This window comes from Myotis myotis, unplaced genomic scaffold (assembly GCF_014108235.1).
Source record: "Myotis myotis isolate mMyoMyo1 unplaced genomic scaffold, mMyoMyo1.p scaffold_m19_p_3, whole genome shotgun sequence".
NCBI classification, from domain to species: domain Eukaryota; kingdom Metazoa; phylum Chordata; class Mammalia; order Chiroptera; family Vespertilionidae; genus Myotis; species Myotis myotis.
The window spans coordinates 176,190,808-176,208,233 of NW_023416335.1; the positions used below are offsets into that span (position 1 = coordinate 176,190,808).

General features: G+C 36.0%; 1 protein-coding gene across 2 annotated transcripts in view; it reads left to right on the forward strand.

Annotated features, from left to right (window-relative positions):
• ERGIC2 (ERGIC and golgi 2) overlaps positions 1-17,426 on the forward strand; it is a 37,913-nt gene that overhangs the window by 18,944 nt on the left and 1,543 nt on the right. For both annotated transcript variants that reach the window (XM_036296702.1, XM_036296703.1), the window contains exons 6-12: positions 355-395; positions 1,898-1,996; positions 4,303-4,398; positions 7,369-7,424; positions 8,266-8,364; positions 14,001-14,098; positions 17,060-17,222. In XM_036296702.1, the coding sequence (XP_036152595.1) occupies positions 355-395; positions 1,898-1,996; positions 4,303-4,398; positions 7,369-7,424; positions 8,266-8,364; positions 14,001-14,098; positions 17,060-17,222 (652 nt within the window). The remainder of the gene's footprint in view (positions 1-354; positions 396-1,897; positions 1,997-4,302; positions 4,399-7,368; positions 7,425-8,265; positions 8,365-14,000; positions 14,099-17,059; positions 17,223-17,426) is intronic.

Consider the following 17,426-nt stretch of genomic DNA (forward strand, 5'->3'; position numbering starts at 1 on the left):
GCCCCATCCCCCAATCGGCCCTACCCTGAGCGTGACCGAGGGTGGCATCACAACCTCCCGATCGCCCTGCTCTGTGCATGACAGGGGCGGCGCCCCAACTCCCCAATCGGCCCTGCTCTGAGCCCTCCAGGGACTGCACCTAGGGATTGGGCCTGCCCTCTGCCACCCGGGAGCAGGCCTAAGCCAGCAGGTCGTTATCTCCCGAGGGGTCCCAGACTGCGAGAGGGCACAGGCCGGGCTGAGGGACCCCCCTTCCCCCCGAGTGCACAAATTTTTGTGCACTGGGCCTCTAGTTATTATATAAAAGCCAAGAGAAATTGACAATGTTGGTGATTATGTTTTTCTTTATTTTAGGTAATGTTTGATCTTTCTCCACAGCAAAAAGAGTGGCAGAGGTAATAAGTAAACAAAGAATTGTGGTCCAAAGAAATCTAGATCCCATTTTGTCTATTTTGTTTATTGTGACTTCATAGATTGGCATATTTGTCTAGGCATTTCTCTGGATGAAATATTAGCAGAATATAGTATATAATGTAAACTTTACACTTTCAAAAATTTTACCAGATCTTAAGAAAGTCATGTTAATCCTCTTTCTAATGTACTTTGGATCATAATATACTGTAGGTTTCATTTAAAATTTTATTAACTATTTAAAAATTTTTAAAAGCGGTATTTGATCATTGTTTAACATTCACTTAGGACAGAAAAGATATAAAGTAAAAGTAAAAGCCTCCTCAGCATTCCATAAACCTAGTAGTAATGACTAGCAGTAATAACCAGACTTCTTGTGTAGCCTTCTAGAAATTTTCTATTCATATATAATGTTCTATATGTTTACATATGTATGTTATTCATATGGGATCATTTCATGTCTGTTCATTAACTTGCTTTTTTTCATCAGTGGTATTTGGTACAACTTCCTATTTAAGTACATATAGTAGTCTGTTTTATAAATAAACTATACCTAATCAGATCATTATTGATGGATAGGTTGCTTGCAAGATTCTAATATTGAAACAGTGCTCAGTGAAAATTAAAGAACTTAAAATAACTTTGAAGATACAAAGTTATTGCTGAAAATGGTAGGAGATAATATGGCCCAAAGGTAGAAATATTAGAGGAAAACTTTTATTTTTGGTTTTGTTGTTTGGAATATTTTCATAAGTTAGTGTGAACATACAAATTTTGTTCAAAAAATCTTTAAGCCACCAATTTATTCTTGGTGGCTAGATATATTTAAAAAGAAAATCTGCTCATGGGTTCTCGAATGTAACTTTGTTTTTTATAATCCACTGCCTTATATGTTGATATTCTTTGTAAAAGTTACAGGTAGCATATAATACTTTCCTTTGAATGGTCTTGGAATAGAATAAAGTTCAGGTTTCTTCAGAAAAGGAGATACCAGTTGATATTAAAGGGCACAGTGGCCTGGGTTGAAATGAGAAATTGATACTTGTGTTCTGGCTTTATACTCCCACTTTAAGTATATCAGATCTATTGTGTGGCCTCTTATTTGTCTAATTTCTTTTGTATTTATAACAATTTATTTAATGTCTGACAAAAAGTAAGAATTTTATAATTGCATGCATGCATGAATTGAGATATTCAGATGAGCAAAAGCTACTTATTGGTGACTGAGACTGCATGTCCATTATTGATGAAATCAGACAGTTTTATTGTGGAGCCCAGTTATAAGACCTATAGCCACCCTACCTCACTCTTCCTGCTTTCAAGGAAAATGATCAAAGAAAACTTGGTACTTTATATTAGAATAAAGTCTTATAATAATAAATGTATGGCTTAGCTAAGTCATCTAATTATTATGATTATTTAAAAAGGGTTGGCTTCCTTTGTGTACCTTACTGTATTTATAAGCTATTGTTTGTGTTATATTTAGGATGCTGCAGCTGATTCAGAGTAGACTACAAGAAGAACATTCACTTCAAGATGTGCTATTTAAAAGTGCTATTAAAAGTCCAATTCCCCTTCCATCAAGGTGAGTTGTATACTCTCCAGGTCCACCCTATGATGTTACAAAAGGTCAGATTTCTTTTTTTTTTTTTTTTTTTTTTTTTTACCGCTGAGTAATTGGGTAGATGTAACACAGCTTTTTTATCTACTCATCTACTGATGGGCATTTGGGCTGCTTCCAAATGTTTGCTATTGTAAATAATGCTGCATTATGTAGGGGTGCATATATTCTTTTGAATTAATGTTTTGGGGTTTTTTCAGATATATTCCCAGAAGTGGAATTGCTAGGTCATAAGGCAGTTCCATTTTTAATTTTTTGAGGTAACTCCTTTCTGTTTTCCACAGTACCTGCACCAATTTGCATTCCCACCAACAGTACACTAGGGTTTCCTTTTCTCTACATCCTCACCAACACTCGTTAGTTGATTTATTGATGATAGCCATTCTGACAGGTGTGAGGTGGTACCTCATTGTAGTTAATTTGCATCTCCCTGATGATTAGTGACATTGAGCATCCTTTCATATGTCTATTGGTCATCTGTATGTCTGTCCTCTTTGGAGAAGTGTCTATTCAGGTTCTTTGCCCATTTCTCAATTGGATTGTGTTTTTGTTGTTGTTGTTGAGTTTTATAAGTTCCTTATAAATTTTGGATATTACGCCCTTATCAGATGTATTGGTGAATATGTTCTTCCATTCAGTGGGTTGTCTTCATTTTGTTGATGTTTTTAATAGTTCAACAGCACTCCCACTAAGGTGAGGTGTATATTTTAAATGTGCAACTATTTATTAATGTACTTACTTTGACATCATTTTAGTATTGATTTAGTTCTCTGGATCTCATATTTCTCAGAGAAAATGTAATCATTCTGTATGATTAAGGTGTCCTTTTACTCTTAAAGTTATAGTCTGTGATACTGATCAGGATTATCACAAATATAGTTGATCCTTGAACTACATTGGTTTGAACTGCTCAGGTCCACTTACATACATATTTATTTCAATAACTTACCTGTACTGTTTTCCATCCGTGGTTGGGACCCCACAGGTGTGGAGGGCCAACTGTATGCTTTGCCATTTTATACACGGGATTTGAGCATTCCCGAATTTTGGTACCCTCGAGTCCTAGAACCAATGCCCTACAGATACTAAGGGACAACTGTATTAAGTTTTGGTGGAATCAAAAGTTATATGTGAATTTCAGTAATCCTAACACTTGCGTTTTTAAGTGTTCACTGTATTTTAGTTTATTTAATTTTTCTCTTTTATGTGTGTATGGTATACCTCTATATAAAATTGTTATGTTTTAAGAACAAATTAATTTTATTTCCTATTATGAGGATGTATGAATTTTGATTAGGAATTTTGTGTTATTTTACTTACTTTTTTTTAGATTAGAATAACTGATAGTTGAAAATGTTATAATCATGAAATGATCATTTAAATCTAAAAGTATTGAAGAGGTTTTACATTTGCTTAGAAAGAAAATGTCATTGTCTATTTGAACTTAGATGGCATGCCTTTCTCTTACCTCATTTATAGTCCCATCCTCCCCTATCATCTTAAGCAGGGGTCCTCAAACTACAGCCCGCGGGCCACATGCAAATACAAATATTGTATTTGTTCCTGTTTTGTTTTTTTACTTCAAAATAAGATATGTGCAGTGTGCATAGGAATTTGTTCATAGTATTTTTTTTTAAAATATATTTTATTGATTTTTTTACAGAGAGGAAGGGAGAGAGATAGAGAGTTAGAAACATCGATGAGAGAGAAACATCGATCAGCTGCCTCCTGCATATCTCCTACTGGGGATGTGCCCGCAACCCAGGTACATGCCCTCGACTGGAATCGAACCTGGGACCCTTCAGTCTACAGGCCGACGCTCTATCCACTGAGCCAAACCGGTTTCGGCAGTTCATAGTATTTTTTAAAACTATAGTCCGGCCCTCCAACGGTCTGAGGGACAGTGAACTGGCCCCCTGTTTAAAAAGTTTGAGAACCCCTGCTCTTAAGTAACAAAAATAGATGATGAAAGTATGTCTTTGTTGGGCTGATTCTTTACTTTTAATCTTTCTTCTATCATGGGACTTACTCCTTTGGTTAGATTTGAAGAACCATGGAATTTTAGATTTGTGTAAGTGTAATATGTAAATAATAATGTAATTTTTTTCTATTTCATAGCTATATGCTTTTTTATAAATGTACAGACTTCAAAAAACTGCTTTTCCACTTTTGACATTTGGAACATTACCTGAAAATTGATCCTTACAGATCAGTATTGGTGATAATATTGTATGTGCTGTAAGTAATCCTAGCATGTCTTGTTATAATAGGGAAGATGATTTATCACAGCCTCCCGATGCTTGCAGAATTCATGGTCATCTATATGTCAATAAAGTAGCGGGGAATTTTCACATAACTGTGGGCAAGTATGTTCTTTTCACCTACTGAAAATACTTTAGACAAATTGTCAGTTTGTTAAAAATAAATTCTTTGCTAAAATAACAATATATGATTAACTACTAAAAGACAGCTTAAAATATTTTGTATCTGTATTTGATGACTTGAGATTTGTCCGGGCTTTAATTTCAGGATAGAGAAGACTACTAATTTTAATACTACTTCAAAATAAAGTTAAACAGTCATGTCATATTTTATATGTTAAAGTAAATGAGCTGTAGGTACAATATGAATTAAAACCTACTTACCAAGTTTTAGTAGCCTGGAAGTTCTTACGTAGACATTTCATTAATTTGCTCATTTTGTTGGATGGTGGTGTTGTTTTTCTGTTTGGTGATTATCACCAAAATATAAATCCTAACTAATTCGAGACAGGTATTTTGATATAGTTAGAAATTAGTAGTGTCTGGGGAAAAGTTAAATTAGATAACAGTTAAGGAAAAATATTAGCTCATCAGCCTTCATAAGCAGCACCCTGCACAGAAACTGTTATGCAATGAATAGTTGGTAAATTTCTGAATGGATTCTCTGATCCTCTCTCCCTTCCTCTCTTCATCTTGAGTTGCAGAACTGAACAATTCTTCATTGTAAAAGACATTTTTTGAGTACTTGTTATATGCAAAGTAACATGCTAAGTTATATGCAAAGTAACATGCTAAATACTAAGAATGAAACAGTGAAAAAAGGGAGTTTTTATCCTTTTGGTACTGACTGAGAGAATCCAAACTTTAAACAGTTAATTGAACTAATAACTATATAATTATAGTTGCATTGAACCTAAAAAGGAGAAGTATGATTGAAAAGAAACTATATAACAAGGTACCTGACTTACTTTGCTTGTCAGCAGAGGCTTTTTTGAGGATAACCATAACTGTTCAAACTAGTGGGTGATTAGCAGTTTTATATATAAAGGAGAGAAAGGCATCTATGCTCAGGGAAAGGTTACAAAGCAGGAAAGAGAGTAGCTGAAGATTGTATATATATTGAGAGATAGCATGAGAATTTTATGCAAAATTATTTCAGTATTTATAGTGATCAGATCAAACATTTCTTTGTCTTTGTTGTCCAATTCTTTTTAACATTCTTTTTTTAAATATGTATTGATTTCATAGAGTAAGGGAGAAGAGAGATAGAAATATCTATGGTGAAAGAGAATCATTGATTAGCTGCCTCCTGCACGCCCCCTGCTGGGGACCGAGGGCAACCCAGGCATGTGCCCTGACCTGCAATTGAACTGTGACCTCCTGGTTCACAAGTTGACACTCAACTACTGAGCCACACGGGCCAGGCTATTTTTGTTGTTGTTTTATTACTGTTGTCACCACTCATTCTCTTCATTCCCAACCTATAGCTGGGAATCTTAGAATTTCTTGGTGTCATACAGGCAAATACTAGTTGGCTCAGAGAAATATAGAAGGTTTTATTATATTTTTGGAAACAAACAATATCCTACTTCAAACCTAACAAACAGTATCCTACTCCAGAGCTAACTATGAAAGGGCAAAACTCTGTTAACAAATACTGTGTGAGCATCCATAATTACAGTCTTCGTTCCTAGTTTCACCTATCTCTTCATGTGAAAACTTATTCCAGCAATAAGAGAGGCCAAATTGAAAAGCATCTGGTTTGCATCTTATCCTTATCATCTCTGAAGTATCCTATAAACCACTCCTAATATTTTGATAATAGGTTTGTCAAAATCAATATTGATTTTTTTTTTTTTAAAGCTCACATTACCTCACAGGCACAGAATCATTTTCAACTGTATTATTAAGGAGAACTATTTCAATATGCAGATTGTTGAGCATGACTACATTAGATAAGGCAGTGAAGTAGGCAGATGTTTGCCACTTATATGTCTCATTACAACAGCTGCAAATGCAAACAGATGTGTTGGCCACTCAAATATCATGAATGGTATTTCTTTTTTTTTAAAATATATTTTATTGATTTTTTTACAGAGAGGAAGGGAGAGGGATAGAGAGTTAGAAACATCAATGAGAGAGAAACATTGATCAGCTGCCTCCTGCACACCCCCTACTGGGGATGTGCCCGCAACCAAGGTACATGCCCTTGGCCAGAATCGAACCTGGGACCCTTCAGTCCGCAGGCCGATGCTCCATCCACTGAGCCAAACCAGTTAGGGCATCATGAATGGTATTTCTATTGTTGAACTGATACTCTGAAATAGTGAACAGCTTTTGTAATACTATGAACAAAACAAAAATAACATTACATCTGTTTCCTGGGAAATTTAGTGTATATTGAAATTACAACAAAGTACTTTTTTTAGATAAATGGAGTTAAGTTCTAGACTCAGGTCATTATACATAGGTTTTTCACCTATGTAAATGCCTTTTAGAGTGTCATGCAAGATGTGGGACAGTTTTGTATGATGTGGGACAATTTTATTTTGTGTGAGACTGTCATTGCCTTGCAGGATGCCTTGCTTCCTTGGCCTCTGTCCACTAAATGCCAATAGAGCTTCTCCCCAATGACTGTGACAACTGAAAATGCCTCCCCCCAGTGCCCTCTGATTTTCAATAACCTTTTCTTCATGGAAATTTACATGGTAATATATCATAGCACATGAAAAACATATAAAATTCAAATTTGAGTATCCAAAAATAAAGTTTTACTGTAAAATGTTAGCCATGCTCATTTGAAGTTGAAAGTTTATTTATGTACCTAATTATATAATATCTTCAATTTTGTATCTTGGTTCACAAAGCTTAAAATATTTACTATCTGAATCTTTACAGAAAAAGTTTGCCAACCCTCAGTTTATTAAATTGTTTAGATGAGTAGACTAACAAATCACAGGCCAATGTTAAGAAAATTATATAACTTAGAAAAGATAAGATCCCTCTTCAGATTTTAATTTAGTTATGTATTTAACTAATTATTTTAGTTTCTTTAATCTTTTTTCCTTCTTTCAGGGCAATTCCACATCCCCGAGGTCATGCACATTTGGCAGCACTAGTCAACCATGACTGTAAGCAATTTCTGAAATACTTTTCCATGAAGAGGTCCTTGAAAGAAAAGTGTTTTATTTGTTTAGTTTAGTACGGGTGCAAGATAGGGCTTTGAAAGTGGACTGTTTTGAAAACATATTTATAGGAGAAAATAAATGATTAAATTTACCGACTCTAATCCATATTCTCCTGTCCTTAAGCGCCTGTCTTCTGTTTAGTCATGGCTCAGGTTAGGGAGGACAGCCTAGTGTGCTTTATATTACTTTGTGCACATTTCTGCTAATTTCTATAGATAATGAAGGAAACATATTTCAAGTTTATTTTAATATCTAAATATGGACATATATAGTATTCAAGTTAGTTCCTTGTAATGATTGTCATAAAACTTAGTTTTTAAAGTCTGCTTTAGAGAACAAAAGTAATAAAGTCCATAAAATCTGTTTGGTCCTATATAGCAGGGTATTAAAAATATACCTGACCAGTTAATTATTTGGATTCATGGACATCATCCTAGTGGTTTCAACAACATAATCCTATTACTAGGTGGTGATTGGACCAGGAAAGACTTATTTTGGGGGTTATCAGGCTTAGATGTAATATTATTTCTCAGACATTGATTTATATATAATCATGAAATTTGAGATACAGCATTTTATCAGAATTTACTTACCTTTATGCATTTAATTCCCAGATATGTATATGCGTTTTTCTCAAAGTTAATATGGTTTTAAATACTATTTTATTACACCTGCAGATTTTAGATGTTTTCATCTGAAAGTAGATAAAAATGTGAAGCCACCTGTAATATGTGTTTTGAATAATAATAATTCTCCATTTAATTGGTTTTATTTTTTGCCTTAGCATACAACTTTTCTCACAGAATAGATCATTTGTCTTTTGGAGAGCTTGTTCCAGGAATTATTAATCCTTTAGATGGAACGGAAAAAATTGCTATAGATTGTAAGTACTTAATACTTATTGTTGGAATTTGCATGTAGGCAATTTTTTTATATCTTTAATATTAATACATTTTTAATAATCCTCTTAACCCCCTTGTAACAGATAAGCATATAAATCTTTAAGTAGTTTAAGTGGTTAATAAACTTTAAGTGGAGATGTGTGTGGAAAGACTTTGTCCTACCAGTGGATAATATTTAAAATGTTAAAAAAATGAACCATAGAGCAGAGTAAAAAATTAGAATTTAATTTAGGCTGGAGGAGTAGTACTTAAAAACTCTCTAAATGTATGAAAGATTAATGTGTTAATAGGGCATAACTGCTTTCCTATAGTCACTAAAAAAAGAATGAGAACAGAAGGAAGTTTCAACATTCTAAGAAAAATTTTCTTTTTGGTATAGGTTCATAGTTCTAAAATGCATATTTACCACTATGGAAACCTCTCTGCAGAATTTTGCAGGCATCAGAAACCTACAGTTATTCTAGAATGGTTTGGTTATCAACACAGATAGAAGTTGCACATCAAGCATGTCAAATTGAAAAGCTAATATGAGCCAAATAAACAAGATTTAAGTTTATGTGGCTCGCAGAAAAACAAATGCTTCAATTTTCATAGAAACGTAGGTTTATTTCAATAGAGACATGCTGAATACAAAGGGCTGAAATGAATGAATAATCGTTAACATAAAATAATAGACTGTTTTAATAAAAATATTTTTTCTTGAACATTAATTTACCAGACACTGAATAACTGCACAAATTAATAAGTGTAATGCAAATAAGCCTATTTTTCTTGCTCTCTGAAAGCGAAATATTTCCTGTTGCGCATACCAAACAAGTTAGTCCAAGACTAATGACGTGGCAATCGGCTGCTAAAATATTTGCTGCTAGTTTTAGTGGAGAGAAATGGTGTGCCTGCACGTAAGGCGCGTAAGGGAAATGAATGCAACATGTTTATAGTAATTATTAGCAAACATAGTTCATTATTAATAGTATAACAGGATCTTGTAAAAATTAAGTTACGAAATTTTTATTAAAACATTTCTTACATACCATTATATAGGCTGGGCCGCATGTGGGCCGCAAGTTTGACATGCTTGTTGTACATTATAACAGATACCTTTTGTTTCTGTTTTAACCTTCTAATCCACTTAAAATTTAAGTTTATTTAGATATGGGTGGGTTATTATTACGTTTTTAACTTTTGTAGCAAGTAATCTCTTGAGCTTCCTGATGGTTTTGGTTCCTTTTCCTCTTCTTAAATAGTCATATTGTATGACATGTCCCACTTTTAGGACCTTTTAAGGACATCTAAAGCTTCCTATACTAGTGGGGATTCAAATCTTTACAAAACTGAAATTAAGGATTTCATTTTTTAATTAAAAGAGCTTTATTAATATTGTTTTCAATATCTTATTCTTTTAGTATCCTAATATATAAAAAGCCAGGGTCCGTCATGACCAAAACAACTGGACAGACGACCGAACAGCAAGTTGCATGGGGCGACAAGGCTGGCAGGGGTGTTAGTGAGGGGTGACCAAACGACTGAACAGCAGGCCGCATGGGGCAACCAGTCCAGCAGGAGATTAGTGAGGGACGACCAATCGACTGAACAGCAGGCTGCATGGGGTGAACAGGCCGGCAGGGGGGGAAATTGGGGGCAACCAGATAAGCAAGGGGGCAGTTGGGGGTGACCAGGCCAGCGGGGAGGCAGTTGGGGGCGACCAGGCCAGCAGAGGGGCAGTTGGGGGCGACTAGGCCGGCATGGGGGGCAGTGAGGGGCAACCAGGCCAGCATCGGGGGGAAGTAAGGGGCGACCAGGCCAGCGGCTGGGGGTGGGGGCGTAGTTAGGGCAATCAGGCAGGCAGTCAGGTGAGCAGTTAGGAGCCAACGGTCCCAGATTGTGAGAGGAATGTCCCGGATTGGAGAGGATGCAGTCTGGGCTGAGGGGACACCCCCCCCCCCCCGTGCACAAATTTCATGCACTGGGCCTCTAGTACAGTGTTATAGTCAGATACATTAAAGATGTTTTACTTAAAATACTGACTTACCTTCAGAGTATTTTGTGTTTGTATGAGAATGTTTTCAATTAAGGACACTTGAGTGTACTGAATTTAGAAATGTCTGAGTAGAAATTATAAACTCTTATAATCTAATTTTTAATCTAAGTATATGTTCATTGTATACCAAAATGCATTAAATATTACTTTAGAAATGTTCATTTGAAAACAAGCTGGCTAATACTATGTTTCATGATGCTAAAATGAACTATTAATTTCTGTGCCGGGAGCCGGTCCATCCCTGCTGTTTCAAGGGACCTGGCATATATGGCATACTGTTCTTAATATGTTTGCTCACCTTCTTGGCACTATGTGTTTTAACCAAGGTCTCTGAGAAAGGTTGTTTCCCCAGGTAGGGATTTTCCCCTGAAGTTAGGGAGGGAATAAAACCTCTTAACTAAGTGCCAGGCAGGTAATTAATCACTTTAACTATGAACAATCATGCTTAAGCTACATAATCTTTACTCCCTGGAATGGAGATAAGAAACGCCCTAACCTTTGGAATAGAGATTGATAGGATTGGAATCAACTGGTATAAATACAGATGTAACAAGACAGAACTTAGAAGAAGACAGAACCAGGAGGCACAGAACCTACACAGAACGTTCTCTAGAGACAGAAGAACTTCGCTGGAGAGAACATGGCAAAAGATCCTGGACTGAACCTGACTACAGAAATTGGCAAGAGAACCTGACTAGAACCTGGAGAACCTAGCAAGAGAACATGGACACAGAACCTGGCTGGAGATCCTAACCAGAACTTCGCTGGAGATCCAGACCAGAACTTCGCTGGAGATCCTGGCTAGAGATCCTGGCTAGGCTGCTGATCAACTGAACGCTGTCTCCGTGTCATTCCTTCTTTGCCGACCCCATCCACACCTTTGGGGACCCCTGGACCTGCTGGGGTTGGACCCCAGCATTTCTGTACAAAAGTGGTTCTGAATATAAATATTAATTTTCAAAAGGCTTTTTAAAAGTCTACTTGTTCCAAAATTCAAAAGACTAGTAGGTATTTAGAGTTACGTTATAAAATGCCACTAGATGAATGTCAGTAAGTTATTCAAAGCTTTAAAGCAGATATACTCCTCTCCTCCTAACATACTTTCTCTTGGGCCTCTTTTCAAAAAGGATAAAAGGTTAGCATTAGAAATCTACTGTGTTCAGGTAACCATCTTCTCCTTAATGTTCTCCAGAAATTTTGAGGGGATTACTTAACAGATACACCTTTAAAACTATGCAGATTTGAACATATCTAAAACCTTTGGAACAATTTGTAGCTTGCAGCAACATTTTATTCAACTGCATCCCACCTGCCTCCCACCCCCCAGACTGGCAATTAAGTTATTTAACAAACATGTAGCCCTTTCTTGAATTAACATTAGACAAATAGATCTTCAGTAGTTGTCTGGCCACAGGTTAAAAGGATTCTAGTTTTTCCTGTCATATTTCTTTGTCCATGATTTGTTATTTATTGCATTGAAACTTCACTCCAGCTTGTGGAGAGATTCCTTTTGTCCTTCATTTTTACCCACAAGTCTAATTATCTCACCTATACATGAGTGAGATAATTGGTTATTGCCTCACCACTCTCAGTTTCAACTTTTGTCATAAATACTTAAAGCCTAAACACCTTTTCTATCACTTTCAGCTTGCTCTCTCTATGACATGATAGAGCAGTGATGGCGAACCTATGAACTCATTTTTTTGGTTGATTTTTCTTTGTTAAATGGCATTTAAATATATAAAATAAATATCAAAAATATAAATCTTTGTTTTACTATGGCTGCAAATATCAAAAAATTTCTATATGTGACACAGCACCAGAGTTAAGTTAGGGTTTTTCAAAATGCTGACATGCCGAGCTCAAAAGGTTCGCCATCACTGTGATAGAGTTTATTTGTAAAACACCTAAATCTAAGCACAGAATGAGCAACTCACCTTACATCAAAGAACAAGCTAAGGGATGAAACTGAAGACCACCCACAATTGATATGCTATGTACTGGTGGTAGACAAAGTTGACACCCTTTCACCCTAATATTGTCTATGATAATATTTAGGATATTAAGTTGAAATTAATAATGGGAGAACTGGTAAAAAAAACTTTATTTTTTAAAGTTAGTGTGGTACAAGTAGTAAGAGAAATAAGTGATGATATTGAAACAAGCTTTGATTTATTATGTTAGAAACTTGTTTAATGCTATTGTGTGAAGAAACCATTATACATACCTCTCTGCCTCATATCTACAGTTTCACCCTTCCTTCCCCTATTCAAAACCCTTCCCTCTCCTATTCAGAATTAGACTGAGATAGGAGACAGACATTGGATTGGTAGAAATAAAAATTCATTTATGCTAAGCAAAGAAAACAACTAGACACACAAAAGTATATACTGTTTACTTCCATTTATATGAAATTCTAGAATAGGCAAAACTAATCCATGAATTTCATAAAATACTAGAGGCTTGATGCACGAAACTCGTGCAAGAGTAGGCCTTCCTTCCCTTGGCTGCTGGCACCAGCTTCCCTCTGGCACCTGGGACCCGAGCTTCCCTCCAGCAGGCACCCAGTATCCGGGCTGGCTTCTCTCTGGCTGCTGGCAGGGACCCGGGACCCGGGACCCGGGACCTGGGCTTCCCTCGTAGCCCTGGCTTTGTCCGGAAGGTCGTTCGGCTGTCTGGTCTAATTAGCATATTACGCTTTTATTATATAGGATAGACCTAGAGAATTAATGTTTTGTACTATGTAAACTGTTAATGGTTTAGAATCAAAAATTAGTAATAATAATAGTATTTATGACTTGTTCTAAACCTAGACATGCCTAATTTTTATATATAAAAGCCTGAACAACCGAACGACTGGTCACTATGATGCACACTGACCACCAGGGCACAGACGCTTAACACAGGAGCTGCCCCCTGGTGGTCATTGTGCTCCCACAGCCAACCTCCCAGGGCCCCTCCCCCTGGCTGCCCACCTCCCACAGCCCAATCACCAGCCAGGCCAAGGGACCCCACCCATGCACAAATTCGTGCACTGAGCCTCTAGTGACTATAAATATGATCCTTTTGATTACACAATAACCCAAGCCATCATTGAATAGTTCCTTTAGTTAGTTTCTGCTGTGGTATCAATTTCCTTACATTTAACCAAAGGGTGGCTAATTCAGTGTTGGTTTACTTACATATTTTAAGATATTAGTAAAAACTGAAAATATGTCCTGTGATGGTTAGAGTATTGTAACTTTTCTCTTACTAGTTTTTGTACTGTAAAGGAATGCTACTTTTATTTTCCATATTTGATATAAGGATGGTAATGATTACAAAGATATCTAAGTGACTAGTTCATCCTTTTAAATATCTTATATAGGATATGTATGTGACTATTTGAAATATGCTTACTGAGAAATTATTTTATCAAGTATTATATTGATTTCATTTAGTCTTTTAAAATTACTTTTTGTTAGATGTTTAGTCACAAGCATTACATTTCTATTAGTGTATTTAATAGAAGGAGGATATGTTTGGCAGTAGTTTTGTTGCTATTGGATTGATGGAAAACACAATTTGTTTTTATTCTAGACAACCAGATGTTCCAATATTTTATTACAGTTGTGCCAACAAAACTGCATACATACAAAATTTCAGCAGACACCCATCAGTTTTCTGTGACAGAAAGGGTAAGTTAAATCCAATTAATAAAATGATTTTTTTTAGCATTTTATATTCCTCCTGCTACACAATAAGGTTGTACTTTCAGTTGGTGCCCTCCCCCATTTAATTTGTTGAAAAATTGAAATGCATTAATATTTTAAGACAATAAAATACCAGAAATGGGTCTTAATATGTTCTAGTGAAAGAAAAGAAGTAGAGAAATGGGTGTTAATATGTTCTAGTGAAAGAAAAGAAGTAGTATATATATATATATATATATATTTTTTTTAATCTGGAAGGTTTTGTATTCAATTAACTCAAAGTTATTAAATTGATGGCATTAATTATTTTAGTCTTAATATCTTAATTTTGTAATGTTTTCTCATGTATTGGTATAAACAGTTTTCTTATTTGCTGGCAGATTCTCTGATTGCTGTGTTACTTCTTTTTTAATTAATGTATCTAACCTTGGTCATGCATGCTTATTGTGGCTCAGATAACAGATTTTGAGGGTTTGTCTTCTGACTTGTGCTTTGTCTACTTAAGAGGACAAGTGTTCTGCAACCTTAGGGTGCATTGGCCTTATAAATAAATATGACAGGATCAGAATGCTGGAATTGGACAGTTTAATATTTCTCATCTATTCTGGGGTCATGTTTTCTTACTGTGTTTAAGAATGGTAAATATTCAAATAGTAGTGTTCAGAAGAATTCTAAGGCAAATTTAAGTATTTAAAAATTTGCTTGAGATGGAGTTTTCTTTTAATAGTCTTATACTTTGTGATGGCTTTGTCCTTAATGCTTATAGAATTTTCCTTATTCTTAGATTAAATACTAAATATTTTAGGGGTGAAGTGTCATGTGTTTAAAACTTTTCACATGGCTCAGCAGGGGAATCAAGTATGTACTGGTATAATAACTCTGTGTGTGTGTGTGTGTGTGTGTGTGTGTGTAACTAGGTTAAGTGTACACAAGTATATATTGTGCATTTCTGTATGGGTAGGGAGACACCATTTCTCACTAAGATTGGCACCACCTGATGTCGGTCTACATAGTGGCCAAGCTTTGGGGAAAACAGGCACACATCATTGCTATGGCAATGCAAAACAGCATAGTCTCTAAGGAAGGGAATCTAGCAGTATCTATACAATGACTCAGTAATCCCAGTTCTAGGATTTGAATACAAGGATAAAAGTAGAGAAAATATCACAGTGATGTGTGTATGAGGGTATTCTTTGTGTTATTTATAGAATACTAGAAACAACTTAAGTGGTACATCCACAATTGAGGAACATGCAACTTTAAAAAAAGAGAGAAAATATATAACTGTATACCAATATGAAATTATCTTCATGATATATCCTATATAATAAAACCCTAATATGCAAATCAACCAAATGGTAGAACGACTGGTCGCTGTGACATGCACTGACCACCAGGGGTCAGACGCTCAATGCAGGAGCTGCCCCCGGTGGTCAGTGCTTTCCCATAGGGGGAGTGCTGCTCAACCAGAAGCTGGGCTCATGGCTGGTGAGAGCAGGGCAGTGGTAGGAGCCTCTCCCACCTCTGCTGCAGGCGGGTGGTAAGGAGTGAGGTGTCCTGGACTGCAAAAGGGATGTCCGCCTACTGGCTTAGGCCCACTTAAGCCGGCAGGCAGATATTCCCCAAGGAGTCTTGGACTGCGAGCGGGCACAGGCCGGGCAGAGGGACACAAACACACACACACACACACACACACACACTCCAGTGCATGAAATTTTGTGCACCAGGCCTCTATTTTAAAGAATTAAATAAAATAAAAAATAGAATACCAGAGCATTTGACCATTGCAGAGTATTTTGTGCCAATAAGGTGACTAAAACAGTTGTGTTTCACTTAAGAAACAAAAAACACAAAAGGAGTACCTGGAGTTGGTAAAGTGGAAGATGAGGGGGACAGAAATTGGGAGGAGTGGCCTTCATTGGTCCTGCAACCCAAAGGGGATCATTATTAGTCTTTTGTTCCATGGATATTCTGATTGATCCCTGAAATATCTTTCATCCATAAAGGTGGTGAGAGCATATTTTGGCATGGCTGAACTTATCAGGGCTTTAAGATGAAGTCACTTTATTGGAAACTTGAACAATGGCTTTATAAGGCTCTATTGTGTTAATAGGGAGACAGGTTTTACAATGTCCAAATAAAATTGTTTTAACTTACCTTGTTATTTGTATTCTAAAGCTTGCAGTTCAATTGTAGCTGAGTCAAAAAAAGGTAGGGCCTAACAATAAAAGTCATAACAAAGCATTGTGATAGTATAGTTGTTTTGAGCTATAATAGAAATGTTTTAGGAAGTTTGCAAACTTGATTTTGAAGTGTGAACAGAAGGAATGAAGTAGAATATTTTCTTAGTGTGCAGTGTGGTAGGTTTATAATTTTAGTTTCCTTTCTTTCAAGAAAACAAATTTTTAAACACTGAACCAGTTTAAACCAAATATTGATATCTTTAAAATTAATGCACTATTTTTTTCCTGTACTATATCTCATGTTTAAAAGAACAGCAGAGAGTGAAATTGTTTTTAAATCTGATCATTTAAATAACAGGAAGTAAATGATTATTTTGTAAGTGCTTAGCAAAGAAATATAAAAAATATGTCAAAATAAGAATTTAGTTTTCATTGATTTGGTCAATGAAGAATGTCCCACATAGTTAGTTATAAGCTCTTGAGCTCAATAGAAAATTTGTATGTTAAGTGACCTTTAAGAGAAAATCAGAAAGAATAATTTTCTCCTTTAGATTGCTTCTAAAGCTAACCACTCAAAGAATACAGAACAATTCGATTGTCTCTTAAGACCCTAGACTAGTGGGGCAATTCGTGCAGAGGTTTGGCTGTCCCTCTCCCACAGTAAGGGTGTAGGGCTTCCTAGTGACTGTATGTAAGTAACCAGCTGACATAAGCCCTGTTTTGCTTCTCCTCCTCTCTCTCCCCTTCCTCTGCCTTCCTTTAGGAACGTGTCATTAACCATGCTGCAGGCAGCCATGGATTCTCTGGGATATTTATGAAATATGATCTCAGTTCTCTTATGGTGACAGTTACTGAAGAACATATGCCATTCTGGCAGTTTTTTGTAAGACTCTGTGGCATCATTGGAGGAATCTTTTCAACAACAGGTTAGGATTCATTCCTTTTTTGTCTAATTTCTAAAACTGTTGCTGACACTGAAATTAGGATGTTTGTACTTAAAAGGGGCAAAAATATATACACTTTTTCATGTTTTGATATTTAAAGAACTTTTTCTTTTAAGACTTCATTCCAAATCTCCAAAATTAATGGATTAAGCATACCTAAACTCACTGCATTCAGTGATTTAAGGG